The sequence below is a fragment of the Gobio gobio genome, assembly GCF_949357685.1.
Source record: "Gobio gobio genome assembly, chromosome: 13".
Classification (NCBI taxonomy): Eukaryota; Metazoa; Chordata; class Actinopteri; order Cypriniformes; family Gobionidae; genus Gobio; species Gobio gobio.
The window spans coordinates 47,736,914-47,756,340 of NC_137106.1; the positions used below are offsets into that span (position 1 = coordinate 47,736,914).

A 19,427-nucleotide genomic window follows, 5' to 3' on the forward strand; every position below is an offset into this window, starting at 1 on the left:
GTCTGGGCGCAGCTCCACCGTCTGATCTGGATACGGCCCGGATTGATTTTGATACTCTAGGTATTATCACCTGGCCAGAATTATTGTTATTTTTTATACAGGCACATATTTATATGAGAGAGAACTGAAAAAGTTTGTGAAAGGCATAAACGCTGCACTTTAGGCCTGTTGCGATTGGTCGATACAATCGACTGCGTCGACGCTGTTAATTAGTCGTCAATATTTTTACGACTTATATTTCAACTGGGTAAGTTGGGTACGATATGAAATTGCATTAGTACCGGTACTTTAAAAATGACAGCACTCAAGAGCAGTATTTCTTAATGTGCGTCGATCTGTGACAGCAGGAGTGAGGATGTGTGTGTGAGCTCTGCTTCTACCGTTCACTAAACAATGGAAGCAGAACAGTCAAATATATACGCGCAGCTCAGGAAAAAGAAAGCAACAGAAAAGTAGGACGGCCGGGACGTGCTCGTGCTGCCGGACTCTGACCTGAAACGCGCAGCCACACACACGCCTTTCACTCAGACTGATTGCGATGTCAGTTTCGCTGATTATTGGGTTTGAATGGTCAAAAAATATATAAAAATGCATGTCCAGGCGAGAATTCGGGTAAACGCAGTCGGATATGTCTTTAGTGAACGTATACAGAGTTGAATGAGAAATCGGGTGTTACAATGAATTTGGTCCGTGCAGCTCTTAAAGGGCCGGACCTCATTTTCTGTGTGAAGCAGGGCAGGAACATGCCGGCCTAGTGAGTTTTTAGGGGGGAGTTTTAAAGCCTAAAACAATGAATAGTAAGTTCTGTCATATTATTAAATTACTTTTACTGTTTTTTTGCCATGGTATGGATTCAGTATCGGTATTGAGGTATTTTAGTCTGGTATTGTATCGAAGTCATAATTTTGGTATCGTGACAACACTTTTCTATATAAAACGTATTTGCTGATATTCTCTTTTTTTTTGTTATGTTGGTTTACAAATTTGTACCTTTTTACATTTTTACTCTTTTAGTTTTGCATTTTGTCAAGGGCTTGTTTACATTTATACTTTTTTATAGTACACTGCTGAATGCCAACGTTGCAAGTTAAATTAAATGTTTTGAAGTAAAATTGTTGAAAATTATTGCGATAAATTAGTCGATAGATTAATCGATTAAATTAGCCAATAGATTAATCGATATAAAAATAGTCGTTAGTGGCAGCCTTACTGCACTTTAAAAGTAGTCTCACATGATCAGAATCTTCACTATTTGATCGACATGTACAACAACAATGACAATAGTTTATTTTTTTCTGGGGCATTTCGGGGCATGTAGGAATGAATTTTGTCTTTGGCTGACTAAGCCAACACCAAGGATAATGTGTTGCTGTGTTCAGCAAGAGCCATTTGTGAGAATCAGGGATATGAGGAAGCAAGACTTGTCATTCATCTTAAACAACAGATATCACAGCAGCAAACACATTAGGAGACCCTAATTATACACAAAAGACACAGACATACCCCTGAATCCATACCGACTATATAAATACATTGGGTCTCATTCATGAAACTTTTGTGAATACAAAGCCAATTCGGAGTAATTTGCGCATTAAAATGGACCTTTACGAAAACTCTCCTCTGGATTCACTAACACTTCATATACCATGGATTCGGTAGTTAAACGTGTGTATATTAATGAATTCCAAACATTTGTAAATAGGACGTGTGTTCACGCTCATTCATAATTAGCATAATCCCCGCCCCTGAGTTACAACTGCAAATGACGTGTCCAGGAACGCTGTGGAATCTTCTGGACTTCTTTCTCAGGTTTGGCTCCAGTATTTTGCATAAATGCTAAAGAGACTAATTGGCCATATGCCTAGCATTAAATATTCAATTATCGTGTGTCCACCAAAGCATTTTTAGCCAGCCAAAAAACGCCTGGTGCTCTTCTGAGAACGGCCAGCTGGTGGCGATTGAAAGAACTTTTCAAGTGCAGCGTTTTTCCAGCTGAAATACTTTGGTTGCTATGATACAGAATATCCATGGCAGTAATGTGTTACTAGTATCTCATTTGAAACAATATTACTGAATATAAAAATGCAGTAAAAAGCAGTATTAACTTCTCCATTATTGCTGTTCAGTCTGTTTACGAGTCGGATGATTGGTCGGTGTAATATTTGTGCCGCCTCTCCTCCACTGTGATTGGACGGCCGGGTAAAAAGTGACTGTGACGAGCGCTGCCTATTACCCAGAGTTGAACAGTAAAAAAAAAATAAAAAGACATGGCAAATCAACTTGTGATATATTATGGTACATATTTAATCAGTTTGCCTAAATTATAACATAGAACGATCAAATGTATTACGCACCATTTACACGTGGTAGGGAGGAGGTGTACATTTCTTTCGTACCAACTAACATTTTGAAAATACGAACATTTTCATGAATCCAAAAATGTAAAAATTGTTCCGCTTGTGTTTCATGAATGAGGCCAAGTAAGTGTAAACATGAAGGTCCATAAAATACACCTCAATATGATCAACTTTGTAAACCACAGTGCAGCAGTTCAGCTTCTTTATGGTTTACAGTGCAAGGAAAATCATGTCCTTCTACTACCAATATCTATTTTGCTACTTGTCCCGCTTCTTCAATTTCATGGCTAGATTAGTGCAAATCACACATGCCTTGAGCACATACACAAATGCCTCCAATTGTCTTCTCCCCAACCTTTGGATCATCAATTACATTCTGGTCTCTAAACTGGCTGACAGTAAGTGTTGGACCTAAATCCATGACTTTGGCAATGGTGTCAAAAGCCTCCCAAACTGTGACTACACAACCCAGCCAAGCTGCTCTGTTCAACATCATTCACCCTCACCCAGGAAAGGTCACGCCATTATGCTGTTCGCCATGGCTATCCTGTCCTTATAAGCCTTTTCTAGGTGTTTTCAGCTGGGTATTACTTTTCACTCTCATGGTTCCTGTCATGGCCGATGACCATGGCCTTGTGAAAAACTGTTGTGAAAAGCCGTGTTTCCACCGCAGGAACTTTCCCCAGGAACTTTGGGTAAATATTTCCCCCTCCAAACGGCCCTGCTCCCGAGGTGGTACTTTTTCAAAGTTCGGGACCTTTCGAGGGTGGGACTTGGGCGCTGAACATGCTGATTGGTTGAGCTCACGCAGCATTTTGTTTCAACCGGCATTTTTAAAAGTCTTGCGAGGTTTGTTCGGCGTTCAGTAAATATCGGTCTTGCTCTTTCTGTCCGATGGCGCGCGTTCGTCTCAGCTATCTCATGGTCAATGTCCATAATACCTGATAATAACATAAAATCTAGCTTTATGAGCTTTCAGAATACGCTATAGTATCAGTGCTCGTCTCTTCTCCTCTTTTCCGCCATTTTGTTAATGACCTCTTTATTAAACCAATACATAACTACCAAAAGCAGCGCTGCTCCTCGTTATTGTTGCAGACAGTATTGCGCAAAAATGATTACTGTCCGTCTCTGACTGGGAGGAGCAGCCGCGCGCTGTCCTACATCACCGGACTAATTTGCCTAATCCTCCCGGTACTTTAGACCGCAGTGGAAACGCAGGCAGTAGCAGATCTGGGGGAAAAAAAGTTCCTGTAAAAAAAGTTCCTGGTACAAATTGTTCCGGGTAATTTCGGTGGAAACGCGGCTTAAATTCCAAACTGCCAGCCCTTTTTTTGCAACAGTCACTGGCCAAATCGTCTCCCTAGACCATTTTCCTAGTATGGGTTTCATTCAAATTATCCTCCCAAAGACCAATCGTCTCTAAAAGAAGGATGCTCTTGTTTGCCTCAAAGACCAGAATAATTTATTTGGTAGTTCATTAGGGAGACCTGCCTGTCATGTACAGATGCAAGAACTTGATTTCTGGTCCTGGCTGTTCACCAGCTCTTTCAAAAGTGGACTCACGCTCCAGCCTCTCCCATCCCAGAATGGGTATCTTTGCCGTCCTTGTACTACATTACCTTAATTGCCAGAGATATTAAGGGCAACTGTTGCTTCATAGCTCTGGTGAAAGCTGCTAACCTGCTTACCCAACCACATACACCAACAACAGGCTAAATACCCTTGGATGCCATGCAGGCCTTGAACCTTCCAGGCAGACATGACTGATCGACTGCTCTCAACTAACCTTTCAGCTTGTGACAGGTGGCCTGAAGTGCTGGTGTGGCCTTCAGGTGGCTGCTGAACCATTAAGACCATTCATTTTAAACACAGTCCCCTTGCCCTACTGGACAAGGTGGGTAGATAGGTTTTCTATTTTCTTAAAGGGTTCATAATTTCAATTACAGGTTCATCATTTTGTTTAGGGGGTCTACTAGAACAAGTTTACATGAATGTTCTAAAACTCTTTGTATGTTAAAAAAATCTTGTAATTTACATTGTCGCAGCACCGGTTTTCACCCTTTGTCTGAACACTCTGGTTTCATTTCGGTTTCTTTAAAACCTGCCATCAGAAAAGCCTACTCTGCTCTGGGTCAGCTGGCCCCAGTCTGTTGTGATTGGTCTACCGCTAAGAGTGTGTATTGGCCCATGCCATAACTGGCATGTTTCAGCTCTCTGTGCTGTAAAAAGGAGATGTACACACAACTGTAACTATGTTAAGGCATCTGTTTTGCAATATCAATTCAAGCCCGAGTCCGATAATGATTGTCAAGATGAACAAGCTGCTCGACCTGAAACCACCTTCTCAAGCACCACTTGTGCAGGACATTTCACAGTAGTATTTTTATTTTATGTCTCTTATGTAGCGCTCACACCGGACGCGAATGAAGCAAATAATTTGCGCTAATCGCGCAAAGTTGGACGCTTGAACATTTTGAGTTTACTCGCTTCATTCTCGCGTGGAATTCACTTCACAACAGACGCAAATTCGCGTCATGGGCGGGGCTTCTGCCGGCCGGCTCGTCTCGTTGAGAAATGGCTGACATGGGCTGTGTTTACACGTCTTTTTTGTTAAATTTCTACTGTTAATGTGTGACAAAACATAGTTTTAAGACTTTTTCAGGCGATAATGTAGTTGTTTAAAGCCCAAATCTGTGGTTTATTTATAAAGAGAGCGCCTATTTGAACATTTTATCTGGCGTTTTCGGAGTTGTGAGCTCCAGTGGATCAGCGGCGATCAGCGCTCATTAACCCCGGCGAGAGCAGCCTTTCCTCGGCCAGTCCTTCAGACGTCTGCCGCTGGCTCTGACGTCTCTGTGGTGTCTCGAGCTATAACTCGTCTTGTGTATGTAACGGGCGATCTTTGGTCTCATGGATCTATAATTTGTTCCCTGGCAAATCGTTTAGGCTGAGGGCAAAGTGAAGTTTCATTACTGTTTTATTTTTAGGCTATTTGACTTTACGTTACCGTTGTAGCCGACTAGCACTGACTTTGAATGTTTGACTGAATTGTTTGCTTTATTTCATGTATAGCTTATTATACCTTTTACTTATACTTTTTATTATTGATCATACATAAACAGAGGTGGACAGTAACTAAGTACATTTACTTGAGTACTTAAGTACACTTTTTAAGTATCTGTAATTTACTGAAGTATTATTTTTTAGGGAAGCTTTTACTTTAACTTCACTACATTTGAAAGACAAATATCGTACTTTTTTACTCCACTACATTTCTTCCAAGGTCCTCGAAGTTGAAAGTCGTTTCTGTAGCAGCTTTGCAAGTCAGTGGATGATTTTTGTTCTTCTTTAAAAGTTTTTTTTTTTTTTTTGCAGACAGCCTATAAGTAATCACTTTTTTAGGGTCATAATTTCCCAACATTTTTTGAACACTGATCAGTTTATAGCAAAATGGAAGAAGACAGTTCCTCGGCACAGTGTGTGCACCCATGGCCATATTAGAAAGTAAGTTTAAGTTTTCTGAAAAGATTAAAGATTAGTTTCGTTGGCATACACTTGATGAATGTCTCATAAAATGTTCAAAATGTAAATGTCTGGGAGAAAGAGAAGCATAGACATATGGATGAATCTGAAAAAGCATGATGAAAGAGCTCAGTTCAGTCTGGTTTTTGTGCCTCTCAGATGCCAGAGCACGGGTACTGAATAGAGCTTTCTTTTGCGTTTTTTTGCACTTAAACAGACCAATAATTGAAATAATTTTCATTTTGGAAAGTATTCACGTAAACAAAGTTGATTATGTCTTAAGTGAACGTAAACAGTTGGGGGAATATCGGATGTGTATCAGTGTATAGGATTTGTGCATTCTGCCTTAAATTGACAGCAGCTTTGTAACTTTTATACAAGTTTTGAGCATCACTGACTGGGTTAAACCACCATGATGGCTATAGCGTGCATTCATACAACAACTCAACAATAATAAAATAATGCATTGACATAAAAAAGGAAATTTATTTTTGATACTTAAGTACTTTTATAAACAAGTACTTCTGTACTTTTACTTAAGTAAAAATAGTTTTTTACAACATTCACTTGTAACGGAGTAATATTTGACCAGTAGTACTTTTACTTTTACTCGAGTAATGGAGTTGTGTACTTTGTCCACCTCTGTACATAAACTTGCATTTAACAAAAAGAGACTGGGTTGTGTTTCATGTCATTTAATGTTATCACAGTGATAATCATATGCATACTTGCCTGAACCAGATATTAATATACAGATTTTCTCCTCATTGTTGTCACTACTAGAGAAAGCTCCTGATTGGTTAACGCGCTGCATCATTCACGCGAATCGCACCGCAGAATGTCTATTCGCGTCTTTGCATTGACTTAACATGTAAATCACTCACGCGAATCGCGTCATTTTATGACATCCCATTCTTAATCCGTCGTGTTTAATATGGAGTTGGCCCACCCTTCAACAGCTTCTGCTCTTCTGGGAAGGCTTTCCACAAGGTTTAGGAGTGTGTTTATGGGCATTCTGATCATTCTTCTAGAAGCGCATTTGTGAGGTCAGGCACTGATGTTGGACGAGAAGGCCTGGCTCTCAGTCTTCGCTCTAATTCATCCCAAAGGTGTTCTATCAGGTTGAGGTCAGGACTCTGTGCAGGCCACTCAAGTTCCTCCACACCAAACTCACTCATCCATGTCTTTATGGGCCGATGCACAAAGTTGGGAGCATGAAATTATCCAAAATGTCTTGGTATGTTGAAACATTAAAGCTACACTGTGTAACTTTTTTAGTCTATTCTTAGCTAAAAACACTTAGTTCTTTCAAAAATATATGTGCTCATTCATGTATATTTACTTCTTTCAAGTAATAAAGTATTCTCGTAAGTTTATAATATGCCATTGAAAATACATAAGGTAATGGGATCTAACGGTGGTCGCCATGTTGCCCCTCCATCTTGAAAGTACATTAGCCAAAGAGGGACATACCCATAAATTCAAGCTTCGCCTTTCGCGTTTTAACCGGTTTTAATACTTGATGGCACTGTACAAAATTCTCTGCCTCGCGCATGTGCGCGTCAACTTGTTCAGACTTGTCTGGTGCATGCGCAGAGAGTTTTCATCTCAGCAGCGTCCAGTAACAGAGTTTTCCTGGCTTGTTTATTCCTCAAAAGTCTGTTTTTCCTTGTGTGGTATTTCTGTGCGTTAATAACTCCGTGAGTAATAATAGTTATTGTCATTGTAGATGTGTTTCAGAGTGTGTCATCGTGTAATTCAGTTGATGTCACCTCAGAAGTATGTTTGTGTCAACATACAATAGCGTAATGCTCACCTATTTGAATAATCATTCAGTTATTTTGTTATCAACAATGTTTATTCGTTTATAGAGAATATTTGCTTGTAATGTATTTTGATGGAAATATGTATCAGGTCTGATCGGCACATTAACAATTGTTATACAGAGCGCACTGCAGTGCTAACGTTAAAGCGGCGCACACACTTTTGTAACCGGACACCGCTTGTTAGCAGCAGCAGCGGCAGCTCCGCTCCTTTTAATGCAGCTGCATTTAGCGCCTATGGTACAATAAGCTCTGGTTTACGGTTACATTATACAAATGTAACTTATAAGTATAGTTATACAGTTCTTAACTGTGTATGTATATTTACCATCCTTATTTGTTCTCTCACAGAAACCACATTTATGTACATATCCACGCAAACCTGTTTATGCCTTGCAATTGGATGACTGAATAAACATTACTATCATCAAAGTTCACTCTGGATTAGCTGCAGTTCTTTCTAGCCGAATAATTAGGCCAGTTGAGTTCCAACCATCCCACTGCGCACAGAATATCCCACAGGCACCGTGTCGAATGTGGACGAGGTCGAACTGGAAGCCATGTTAATCTTGGACTAAATCGGCCACCGTAGAAGTTGAAACGAAATCGGAATTGAGAGGAACAGAAACTAAAATTCACTGGATGGTCATATACCTTTTCACCACTAGATGGGGGAAAATATCACACAGTGCAGCTTTAAGAGTTAATTTCACTGGAACTAAGAGGCCAAGCCCAACACCTGAAAAACAAAACCACCAAAATTTACACTTGGCACAATGCAGTCAGGCATGGGATTGCCAGACAGAGAAGCATGATTTGTCACTCCAGAGAACACATCTCCACTGCTCTAGAGTCCAGTGGTGGCGTGCTTTACCCCACTGCATCCCATGCTTTGCATTGCACTTGGGGATGAGCTACTCGGCAATGGAAACCCATTCCATGAAGCTCTACACACTGTTCTTGAGTTCATCTGATGGCCACACAAAGTCTGGAGGTCTGTAGCTCTTGACTCTGAAGAAAGTTGGTGACTTCTGCGCACTGTGACCCTCAGCGATTTTACGTGGCCTACCACTTCATGGCTGAGTTGCTGTTGTTCCCAATTGCTTCCACTTTGTTATATTACCACTAACAGTTAGACGTGGAATATTTAGTAGTGAGGAAATTTCACGAATTGACTTATTGCCCAGGTGGCAACCTATCAAGGTACCACTAGGCATGTGCCGGTATCAAATTTTCATGTTGCGATTAATTGCTGAAGCTTTTATCACGGTATCCGGTATTATCACGATATTTAAAAAAAAAGTTGCAAAAAAAGTGTTGTCATACTATAACAGGTTTAAAAACTTTCTTATAACAAAAGAACCAAACATTTACATACAATAAAGCAATACACAAAAATGTATAAAGTAAACAAATATTTGAAACAGATTAAAGTGCTAAAGAATTATAAAGAACAATAGGTAACACTTTACAATAATGTCTCACCAGTTAATGCATTAACATTAACAAAGAGCGAATAGCTACATTTTTACAGAAGTTATTCTTCTTTGATAATGTTAGTTTAAAAAAGCATCTGTTAGTTAGTTAGCTCAGGTCCATTAAATAATACAGTTACAACTTTTGATTTTAATAATGTGTTATTAAATGCTGAAATGTACATTTAACTAAGATTAATACATGCTTTAGAAGTGTTTTTCATTGTCAGTTTGTTAATGAATGAACTAATGTTAAATAATGGAGCCATATTGTAAAGTGTGTGATTGAACAACTGTCAGAACATATTCAAACAATATCTAGGGCATGTAATTTAAACTTAAAAAAAAAAATTTAAGTTTGAAAATGACTAAGTCTTTAAGTATTAGGTTATGTGATGATGATGACCGGATTGTGGTTACTGGGGAAACGGCTGCATTTCTGCTGTTCCATCAGCGCCCTCTGCTGTCTGAAAGTGAATGTGCACTTCAGTGCATCTTCCGCCATGTGCTCGGCTCATGAACGGTCTGTTTACATCAGTGTGCGTTCCTCTTTGACGCGTTGTTCATTTTAAACGGTTGATGGGTAAAGTATTCTTAAAATACATTCTAAAAATCTGAATAATTCGTAATAAATAATTATTCACGGTATTTTGAAGTGCCCACGATAACAATATTGTGCATGTTCATTATTGCGGTATATCGTATTACCGTTTACCGGCACATGTCTAGGTACCACACTTGAGTTCACTGACCCATTCTTTCACAAATGATTGTAGAAGCGTCTGCATGTCTAGGTGCTTGATTTTATACACCTTTGGCCATGGAAGTGATAGAAACACCTGTATTCAATGATTTGGAGGGGTGTCCCAATACCTTTGGCAATATAGTGTATGCTGCCGTTTTCTTTCCTGAGAGTTTCTTTCCACTTGAAGTCCTTGGTAACCTCAACATTCACCTGGACAAACCTCAAGCAGCTGACTTCCGAGCTCTTCTGGCCTTGTTTAACCTTAAAAGAAGGTGTACACCAAGCAGGGAAACGGCTAGTTTCTCTTGCTGTAACCATTGTGCTTTCTCCCCAACATAATTTGTCTCTGTGGTGTCTCCATCACTTTCCTCCTCTAATTACTAATTCTTACTTAATGCGAATGATTCTATACATACAAATATCTGTCCCTTCACCTCCAGGCCAGAATGTGACACCCTCTAGCACCTTGCTCACCGATTCTCTTTGTGACCATTGGACCAAGCTCACTGCTGCTCAGTGCCTTTGTCTTTCCACTAACTCTCTGACTGATGATGACTTTGCCACCTTTTTCACTGATAAGGTAACGACCATCAGAAACCAGATCCCCTAACATCTTCTGCAAAAGATCTCGCCAATGCTGTTAGCTGCCTGACAGGGATTCAGTCTTACTGCACAAGCAGATAAGTCGGTTTTCAATAAACTCTCTGGGTTTGATCATAAAAGTACAAACCAAGACAGTGGAGCGACAGGTTTACCAACAGGCACTTCCTATCGCTGCTAAGCAGATGATACACAGTTCTATCTGTCGCTCCACTATCTCGGTTTGTGTCTCTGCTTGTCTTTCAGACATCTCAGCCTTGATGGAGTGCCAATTTTGAGTTTAATCTAAAAAAACAGAGCCCCTTGTAATCCTAGCCATCCCATTAGTTGATCACAAAATTACTGTACAATTGGGTTCCACGACTATAATGGCAAATTGGACAGCTGGAAGATGAGACTACTGGACAAGACTGTTGTTCAGCCTTTTGACCAACATGACTATCTCTGCAGATGATTCTGAACATGACAGTGCATAGAAACTTCAATCCAACAAGGACCCACTTCACTAGCAACCTACTAACGTTGGCCTTCAAGACTGGCATTGGAAATACACTCCTAAGAGTATATATTCACTCCCACCATTCATGGTCAGTGAACATGAGGTACCTGTTGTTTTTCTGCCAGAATTGGCCCCGCCAGTAATAATATCTGGCCGCGCCCACAGCCAAATTATTTTGATAGCGGCTGGTTCAGAAATAGATCTGTCATGATAGTGTAACGGAGGCCAGCTAGTGAGAGCTACGCAGGTAAACCCCCTGATGTCAAGAGACGCTCTAGTGACTGAGGCAAAAAACTGCAACCTCTTGCATCTATGTTAGAGCGTACGACTCTAAGGGTGTACTCACACTAGGCACGATTGCCTTGTACCGTGCTCGAGCGCGATTGTCCCCCCTCCCCACTCCCCCGCTGGCCTGCACTCACATTGCACTTAACGTACCGGGCCGGAGCACGCTTAAGTCATTCACGATGCAACTTTTTGTTTTGAAGAAGACAGGAAGAAAAGCGCTTTCGCTAATAGACTGCCTAATACATTTATAATTTATGCCGCGCAGCGATTTTCACTTGATTACACTGCACATATCAGAAGATTATTACGGAGGCAGCTGACTTTGACGGAGGAATTTGCAGCTTTACCCGCAAACTTCAATTCATGTTCATCAATAAGGTGAAAACCAGAACCATTATAAACCTAAATATTATTGAATTAATTGAAAAGTGTATCCAAGTAGTAATAGTTTGGTGTTTGCTGTTGTAATGTTGATAGTAGCGCGCAGCTGCTCCGTGCTCCAGCACGGTTAGCGCTCACACTGCATGCGAACCGCGCCCGAGTCCAACTGAACCGTGCTCTGGCCCACCTCTTCCAAGCGGGCCAGGGCCGGCTAATCGAGCCGCGCCCGAGCACGGTTCGGATCACTCACACTAGTCAAACGAACCGCGCTTTGGTGGTCAAACGCACTCGGGCACGGTTCAAACTGGCTAGTGTGAGTACACCCTAAGGTGGAAAGACCCAGGTTCGAACATCGCTTAGAAACGGAGAAATTACAACAACAAGAGTTACTCACAATCAATTTGTCTTTAGTGATTTTGCCTTCAAAAAAAGTACGAGAACGATTTCGCAGCAATGTTTTATTTTGGGATGAATTGAGAGCTTTTAACTTGAAAAGTTCTGAAAGACATTCAAAAGAGCCTGTGGAGTGGATCGCTAGACACGCCTCTAAAACAGCCGGCATGAAATGTGTGGTATGAAAAAACGAACAGTGAACCGTTGAAACGTTTGCTTATAACACAGGGCCTCAGCACCAACACGTGAACAATAACAACTCAATTTTATAAAAAATATAGACAAGACAACCAGCAAAAAAAGCTGCCATGCTTTGTCTCGTGGTGCCGTCTGATATTATATTCTTTACCAACAGCGACAACTTCATTGCAGATGAGACACACCGGCTTTGCATTCACAAAACCAGGTAGGATGAACACAGTTGTCTTTCCATTCTTCTTTGTATGCCCTATTTTCACTGTCGACTTTCCTCTTTAGACTCTTAGATAGTGCCATTTCCTCTCAAGTCTAGCTTAAATGTTAACTTCACTCTGCACATGACGTAATCGCGTACCTCCAGCAGGCAAACAATTAAAAGGAATGCAGTTTAGTACATGAGGATGCCAAGGAATAATTCTTAGTGTAAAAGTAGGCTACACCAAATAATGATTGCAATAAGTTAGGCTCCATTGTGTAACAAGCAAATTAAAATACACATTTATTATTCACAATATGAAAAGAGGAAATAAAACATAGTTCGTTAAGAGCACGACTCAAACATGCCATTATTGGGCTTATTCAAATCCTCTTTTATTTTTTGAGTTATCTTTATCCATTCTGCATCGCCCGCATATGTGTGTTTTAGCCAGTTGCAAGTTGGTGAATGAAGATACTTGCCAGGTTACGTGTCACTACTGCTTTTAATTTATCCAATTTTTCTAACAGTTACAAAAGACACAATTCTAATTGCATTTTTCATCAATTCATTTCTTAAATTATCCCTTGACTATGTTCTGGCCCGCTATCTAGTGGCGATTTTTTTGGGCCCGATGCCAAACTTACTTTCCGACCCCTGTTCTAGAACCTTCACCCTGTTTCTCTTTAATTTAATGTGCTACCAACCTCCACCTGATCTGTCAAAATCAGAGCCACTATCTATCTAACCTATTATTTTAAAACTATTCTCTATTTATCTACTTCTCTGCATTTTAGTTCTGCTCTAGCTAGTGTACAAGCTAATGTACATTTATACTTGAAACTTTCCATTGTGTACTACAAATATTATTGACTGTTATAATAAACGGCTTGCAGTTTTCTGCAGTAAGTTGTTTTGGGTAAAAGTGTCTGCTAAATGAATAAATGCTTAACTAACTTGCAGAAGCAACAGTAGCCAGGTTTAAATCCCAGTTGCGCAGCTGCAGCATAATTGGGATAGCGGGGCACATTGTGACGCAGAATTATTAGAACTATGTTGTTCTATGACATTAGCAATATAATTAACATTAATAATTTTATGAGTTTTATTGAGAAACTATGGGAACGTGTTTCTTCTTCTATCTATTTGCCCACATTGTTTTGAACTATGCTGTGTTTTGCAGTGTTCATTGTTTGTAATTATAAAAACAACAACATTATTTTATATCAAAAAGTTAAGAATTGTATTTTATTGACTAAATATTTTTTTTTTTTATTTGATCAGATAACATTTTAAGCAGTCATATGGTCATGTTACAATGTCCCCCACCTATGGGGCACGTTGTCACATTTCACTTTCATTCTTTCGGGGTAAATAAAGCAAAAAGTATACACTGCAATAATGAAACAAAACCACATAATTGTACTAGACGTGTGAAATGAATGTGGAAAAAAATTATACTCTGAATCCCAAGTGGATTTACATAAACTGATAAAGTCAAGACGTGTTAGGTTGTGCCCCGCTCTCCCCTACATGCATGTAGTATTTACAGTAATAAATTCTGGGGAAACAATATATCAAATGCTCGAAAGTTAATACATTCTTGAGCAAAGACAACAGATTATAAACAAATGCCATGCTGTTCATGGATGCCTTGGCTAAGCAATGTTACACCATTACTTCAATCTCACTTTAGAAGAGCTACAGTACATTCAGGCTTTATTGCCGGGGCTTGAAATTAAGGTCTGCCAGATGGGTCACGGCCAGCACACACGTTGCTCGGGACAGTTGACGCAACTGTCACTTGCCGGATTGGGCCAGTGCTGCATCACTAAAGTTTATGTTCGCACGTGCACAGATTATGCTGCGCCCCCAGAAAGCCGCTTCTGGATTGAGTTGAACTGAGCTCTCTTTCACGTCTTCTTATGCTTGAACGGACATATTCACACAAAAATGCTGGTCTCTGCGAGTATCCTAGTAAACACAGGGTGCGTTTCAATCAGCTCCTGAGCTACACGAATCCAAGCACTGGTAAGTATCCTTGTTCACAACACATTGGGACAGCAATTTCTCAATTTCCGGCGACATGACTACATAACCACTGGTATTAATCAACAACAGGCAGGACCTATATCTTGTGTGTGAGTGTCTTTTTAGCTCCGCCTAACAATGCCTGGTTGGGCAAAACAAGATTAAAAAAAGATTTGCATATTCCAACGTCCTCAATGGAGTAGTCAGTAGAGTGTAAGGCTTAAGGATCTTGGTTTTGATGCAATCAACCCGTGTTCGAATCCGCCTTTTGCAGAGCTCGCTCTTCTCCCTTTTCCCATCACACATCACATCGGAAAGGCTTTTACTTTCAATAAAAATTAAGAAAATGTTCTAAATGTGGAAATAAAGTGCCTAACGAAATGTTTAATAATAATAAAAGCATTTATTGGGTAGGTGTAGGGTGGGCTATTATAAAATTATAGGGTCGGCATCTATTTAATAGTTTTAATAAATATAATCATTCACACTCTATGCTATTATTGCATCCTGTTAATGTACAACAATACTGAGGTGCAAATAGTATGTATCTGTCAAAATAAAGTATGATTATAGGTCTGATTCTGGATCATATATGTACGGCTGAATCTGATTGATCTCCATGGTTTATTTAGGATAACGTTTTTTCCACATTTAAGGATGTCACAGCTTTCAGACGCTCCCAACGCAATAGCTGCGCGTGCTCGTGGCTGCTTAGCTCCGCCCACACGATACACCCCAATCGGCTCGTTTTTTTTTTTCCGGAAAGACTCGGTACAGCGTATCTTTCTTTTATAAATATAATAAAACTAAAGACTTTTTTGAGATATGAAGGATGCAATACTACTCTATAGATACTCAAGATTGACACGATCACCCCCCCCCCCCCCCCCCCCTTTAAGGTCATGGGTCAAAAACAACAATAACTATGCCTATTTAATTTTTTTTTGCGGCGGGGCCAGTAGAAAAAATCCTTAGCGTTCAGCCCTGATTGTGATTTTGGCGTACAGATTCATCATCAGGCTATTGTTCATCAAACACTGTCTTTTTATAAGGCTTCTCTGTTATCATTGCAGTTTGTCTAATCAATCTGGCATCTGCTGTTGATGGTCCCAGGGCAATATCCACTGTCCCCCGTCAGACGGATGAATGACGGGGAAACGAGGTTACCAGGAACATCTTCAATCAAGCGATTTTTGAGGACAGAGTAAAAGGCTGCTGCAAACCTCATTCGTGCTTATGCATTTTCAAACTTGCAAAATGTTGCACCAAGTTTGGCCCCAAAAAATGTTGATTCTGTCTCGCAACTCTTGCAATTTTGCTTTAAACAAAAGACCATTTAGGTGGTATGGAAGTCAGATGGGTTTAGAACATGATTTTAATCCGTGCACGCTTGGCCTTTTATGTTCCAATACAGTGAGGAGGGGATCTGAATTTGTAGAATTTTTTCGTTTCGATGAAGCAAAACCATTAGTATGTGCGACTCCCTCATCTGATGGATGCGAGTATGATGGCCTGCCATTTGGCAAAAGCTTCAAAACACAAGCCGGATTTTTTTCTTTATTCTCTTTGTGAATTATGGTGCATGAAATAAAGCGTGCGGCTGAGACAAAAGAAACAGGCGGAGGTTGAAAACAAAACCGAACGGATGGGTGCACGAAATACAGTGCAAATAGATTTCTGTAACATCTAGAAGAGAACAGAACAATAGATGGAAGGGAGGCAGAGCCAAAACGCTGCAAGAGACGGAGACAAAGCGAGGCAGAGAGAGGAATGGAAATAAAAGCCATGACGAGAAGGATAGCAAAGCTAGGGAAGAGGGAGGAGAATGGGGAAGCTGCAGGGCTAAATCGATAGCGTGTGGCGTACCAGGCCGCGCTGCCGTGGGCCGTGTTGTCAAGGTGACAGAGAAGCTCCAAGGTCTGCGGGTTGTTTGATGAATCGTCAGGGGACTCGTGGCTGCCTGATTCCCATTCCGGGGGCATCCTCCACACCGCCGCACATGTGAGAACTCGACTCTCAGACGCTGCCCGACAGGAAACACACACACACACACACACACAGAACACGGTCAGAATCCATCATAACTATGCATATGCACAAAACACGCTTAAAAACACATGCACAACAGCTTGTAATCTGAAGCACACTGAGTGCACAACAACCAGAATAAAAACACCTATATAAATCATGTGATTACATTTGATCGTATTATTGGAGGGTTAATGTACGGCTTGTTTCTAATGTCTTCCAGCAGCAGAACAGGGGTGTGCAGCTCTGCTCTCTGAGTAGCGTATACTGCCTCCGGAGGCCAGATCACTCATGGCACCTTTCATTTCACACACTCATCTGTAAGACTGGCGAAGATCAGTTTATACACAGTGCCTGTCAAAAGTTTGAAAACATTAGCGTTTTTTTATGTTTTTGGAAGATGTCTCATTTGCTCAAAATGGCTGCATTTGTTTAAAAAAAATACTGTTATATTGTGAAATATTATTACAATCTAATATAACTTTTCTGTTTTCTGTGTGAATATGCTTTAACCCTCTGGTGCTCTTCGGTCATTTTTGACCGGAAATTTTTCAAATCGTTTTAAAAATCACTGCTTCATCGGAATGATATGAAACTTGCTGACTTTTCTAGCATTAGGTATGTAAACACACAAAAAATTGGGGTCATGATTCGAGCATGCTAATTGGTCGTAAATCATAAATGACGACCATAGGAAATGAATGGGAAATCTGCAAAAACACAAAAATTCTCCGAATATTTGTGTGTACAATCTACAAAACGGCCACGATGCTGAAAAAAGTACACAGCAGTAAAGGGGTGACACTCTAAAACATCAACAGTGTGATATTGACACATCCACACACACGCACACTTATATACACACACACACACACACCTATGAAAAACTGAACCTATGAACCACATTTGGAATTTTTAAAAATCACAGCTTCATCAGAAGGATATGAAACTAGCTTTAGGGATGTGAACACACACAAAAATTGAGGGCATGATTCGAGCATGCTAATTGGTCATAAAAAAAATACTCCCACTTGTGCTCTTCGGTCAAAAATGACCACCATAGGAAATGAATGGGAAATCTGCAAAAACACAAATTCACAGAAGAAAATCATATTTCTAACAAAAAAAATTATCTAAAACTTTATAATAAATAGTCTTTGAGATTTTTTAAATATATATTCAAATCCATCAAAAAAAAAAAATCATTAAATGTGTTCAAAACTTCTCAAGCCTCTCGATAGAGACCTCTAGTGATTACACACATGGTTGCATGATTTCTTCAATAATTCCAAAAGAGGGCGCTAATCTGCCTTCAAAAAAATTTATTTTGAAGGCCTAGTCTCTATTTTAACCTGAAATACTGCAATAATAATACAAACAAATTTTTTTTTTTAAATAATTTTCAATGGCAAAAATATACCATAATTATTGCATAAATATTAAAAAAGTACCAGAAAATCGTCTCAAAATACAAAATTAAAAAGAAAAAATATTATTGAAGAAAAATAAATTGCATTGGTTTTACTGGGGTGGAGGAAGTTTAATTTTTAGGTGTCCGGTCACTTATGACCGGGAAGACAACCAATGCCACCCCTAAACAAAGAGCACCAGAGGGTTAAAGTGTAATTTATTCCTGTAATCAAAGCTGAATGTTCAGCATCATTACTCCAGTCTTCAGTGTCACATGATCCTTCAGAAATCATTCTACTATAATGATTTGATAATCAAGAAACATTTATTATCATTATCAATGTTGATAATTTTGCTGCTCAGCATTTTTCATGGAAACGATACCATTCACACCTTTATAGTAAGATTAAAAAAAAGATAAATTAATATTTTATTCATCAAGGATGCATTAAAATGATCAAAAGTGACAGTGAAGACATTTATAATGTTACAAAAAATATATATTTTTAATAAATTATTTAATAAATGCATATAAATGCTGTTTTGAACTTTGTTCATCAAAGAATCCTGAAAAAGAAATCACCTTTTCCATAAAAATATGAAGCAGCACAACTGTTTTCAACATTGATAATAATCCGAAATTTTTTTTGAGCATTTATTAATTTTAGTTAAGGTTAATTTTGACATTATTTACTAATACATAATTCAAATCAAAAGTTGCATCAGCTAATATTATGTAATAGTCCTGAGCTGACATGAACTAGTGAACAGTTGTGTTTTTTATTAATTAAAGTTAACAAAGATGAATAAATACTGTAACAAATGAATCATTGTTAGTTAATGGTAGTTAATGCATGGGATCTAATGGGATCTTATTGTAAAGTCTCATCAGGAAACAGCAAATCTAGCCATTAAAAGCCACAAGAGGCTGTTACAGTGACACTTATGAGGTATTTGTACATTTCTTTACTTTCGCAGGATATTTTCAGTACGGGAAACAACATTTTAAGAATTGAATCTTAGTTTTGACTTCACTACATTCCAGAAAAAATAAAAACCATACTGTGTTATATGAAAAAAAAAATATCGGTATAATGTGTGTGAGTGTTCCTGCTTCCTCGAGTGTAATGGGCGCTCTGGCAGATGTCCAGAAATGCACATTTCTGCATCAACCAAAAAGTGTACAGCTAGTTATGGGTTACAGATAAAACCTTTAGGCAATACTTACACATTTACAACAACATATGGCTTGTGTTTTCTCTCAAGTACTTTTAAAAGTTTATAAGTCACACTATAAAAGAAACTGTGGTTGCCAGAAGTTCACTGTAAAAAATGTGTTGACAATGTTTCCAGTATTTTACAACTTATAACCGTACTTCATTAAGTGATATAATGTTCAAGGATTTAAGCAAGGTTTATTGTCTTTACGAGACATGGCAAGACTAAGCAGAAATAGCAGAAAAATACAATAAATAAAA

At 39.2% G+C, this 19,427-nt stretch overlaps 1 protein-coding gene across 1 annotated transcript in view; it reads right to left on the bottom strand.

The window, feature by feature from the left end:
• The window catches only part of eipr1 (EARP complex and GARP complex interacting protein 1), a 100,218-nt gene that overhangs the window by 45,397 nt on the left and 35,394 nt on the right, over positions 1-19,427 (bottom strand). Inside the window, exon 4 of the mRNA XM_079833226.1 lies at positions 16,378-16,534. Within this exon, the coding sequence (XP_079689352.1) occupies positions 16,378-16,534 (157 nt within the window). The remainder of the gene's footprint in view (positions 1-16,377; positions 16,535-19,427) is intronic.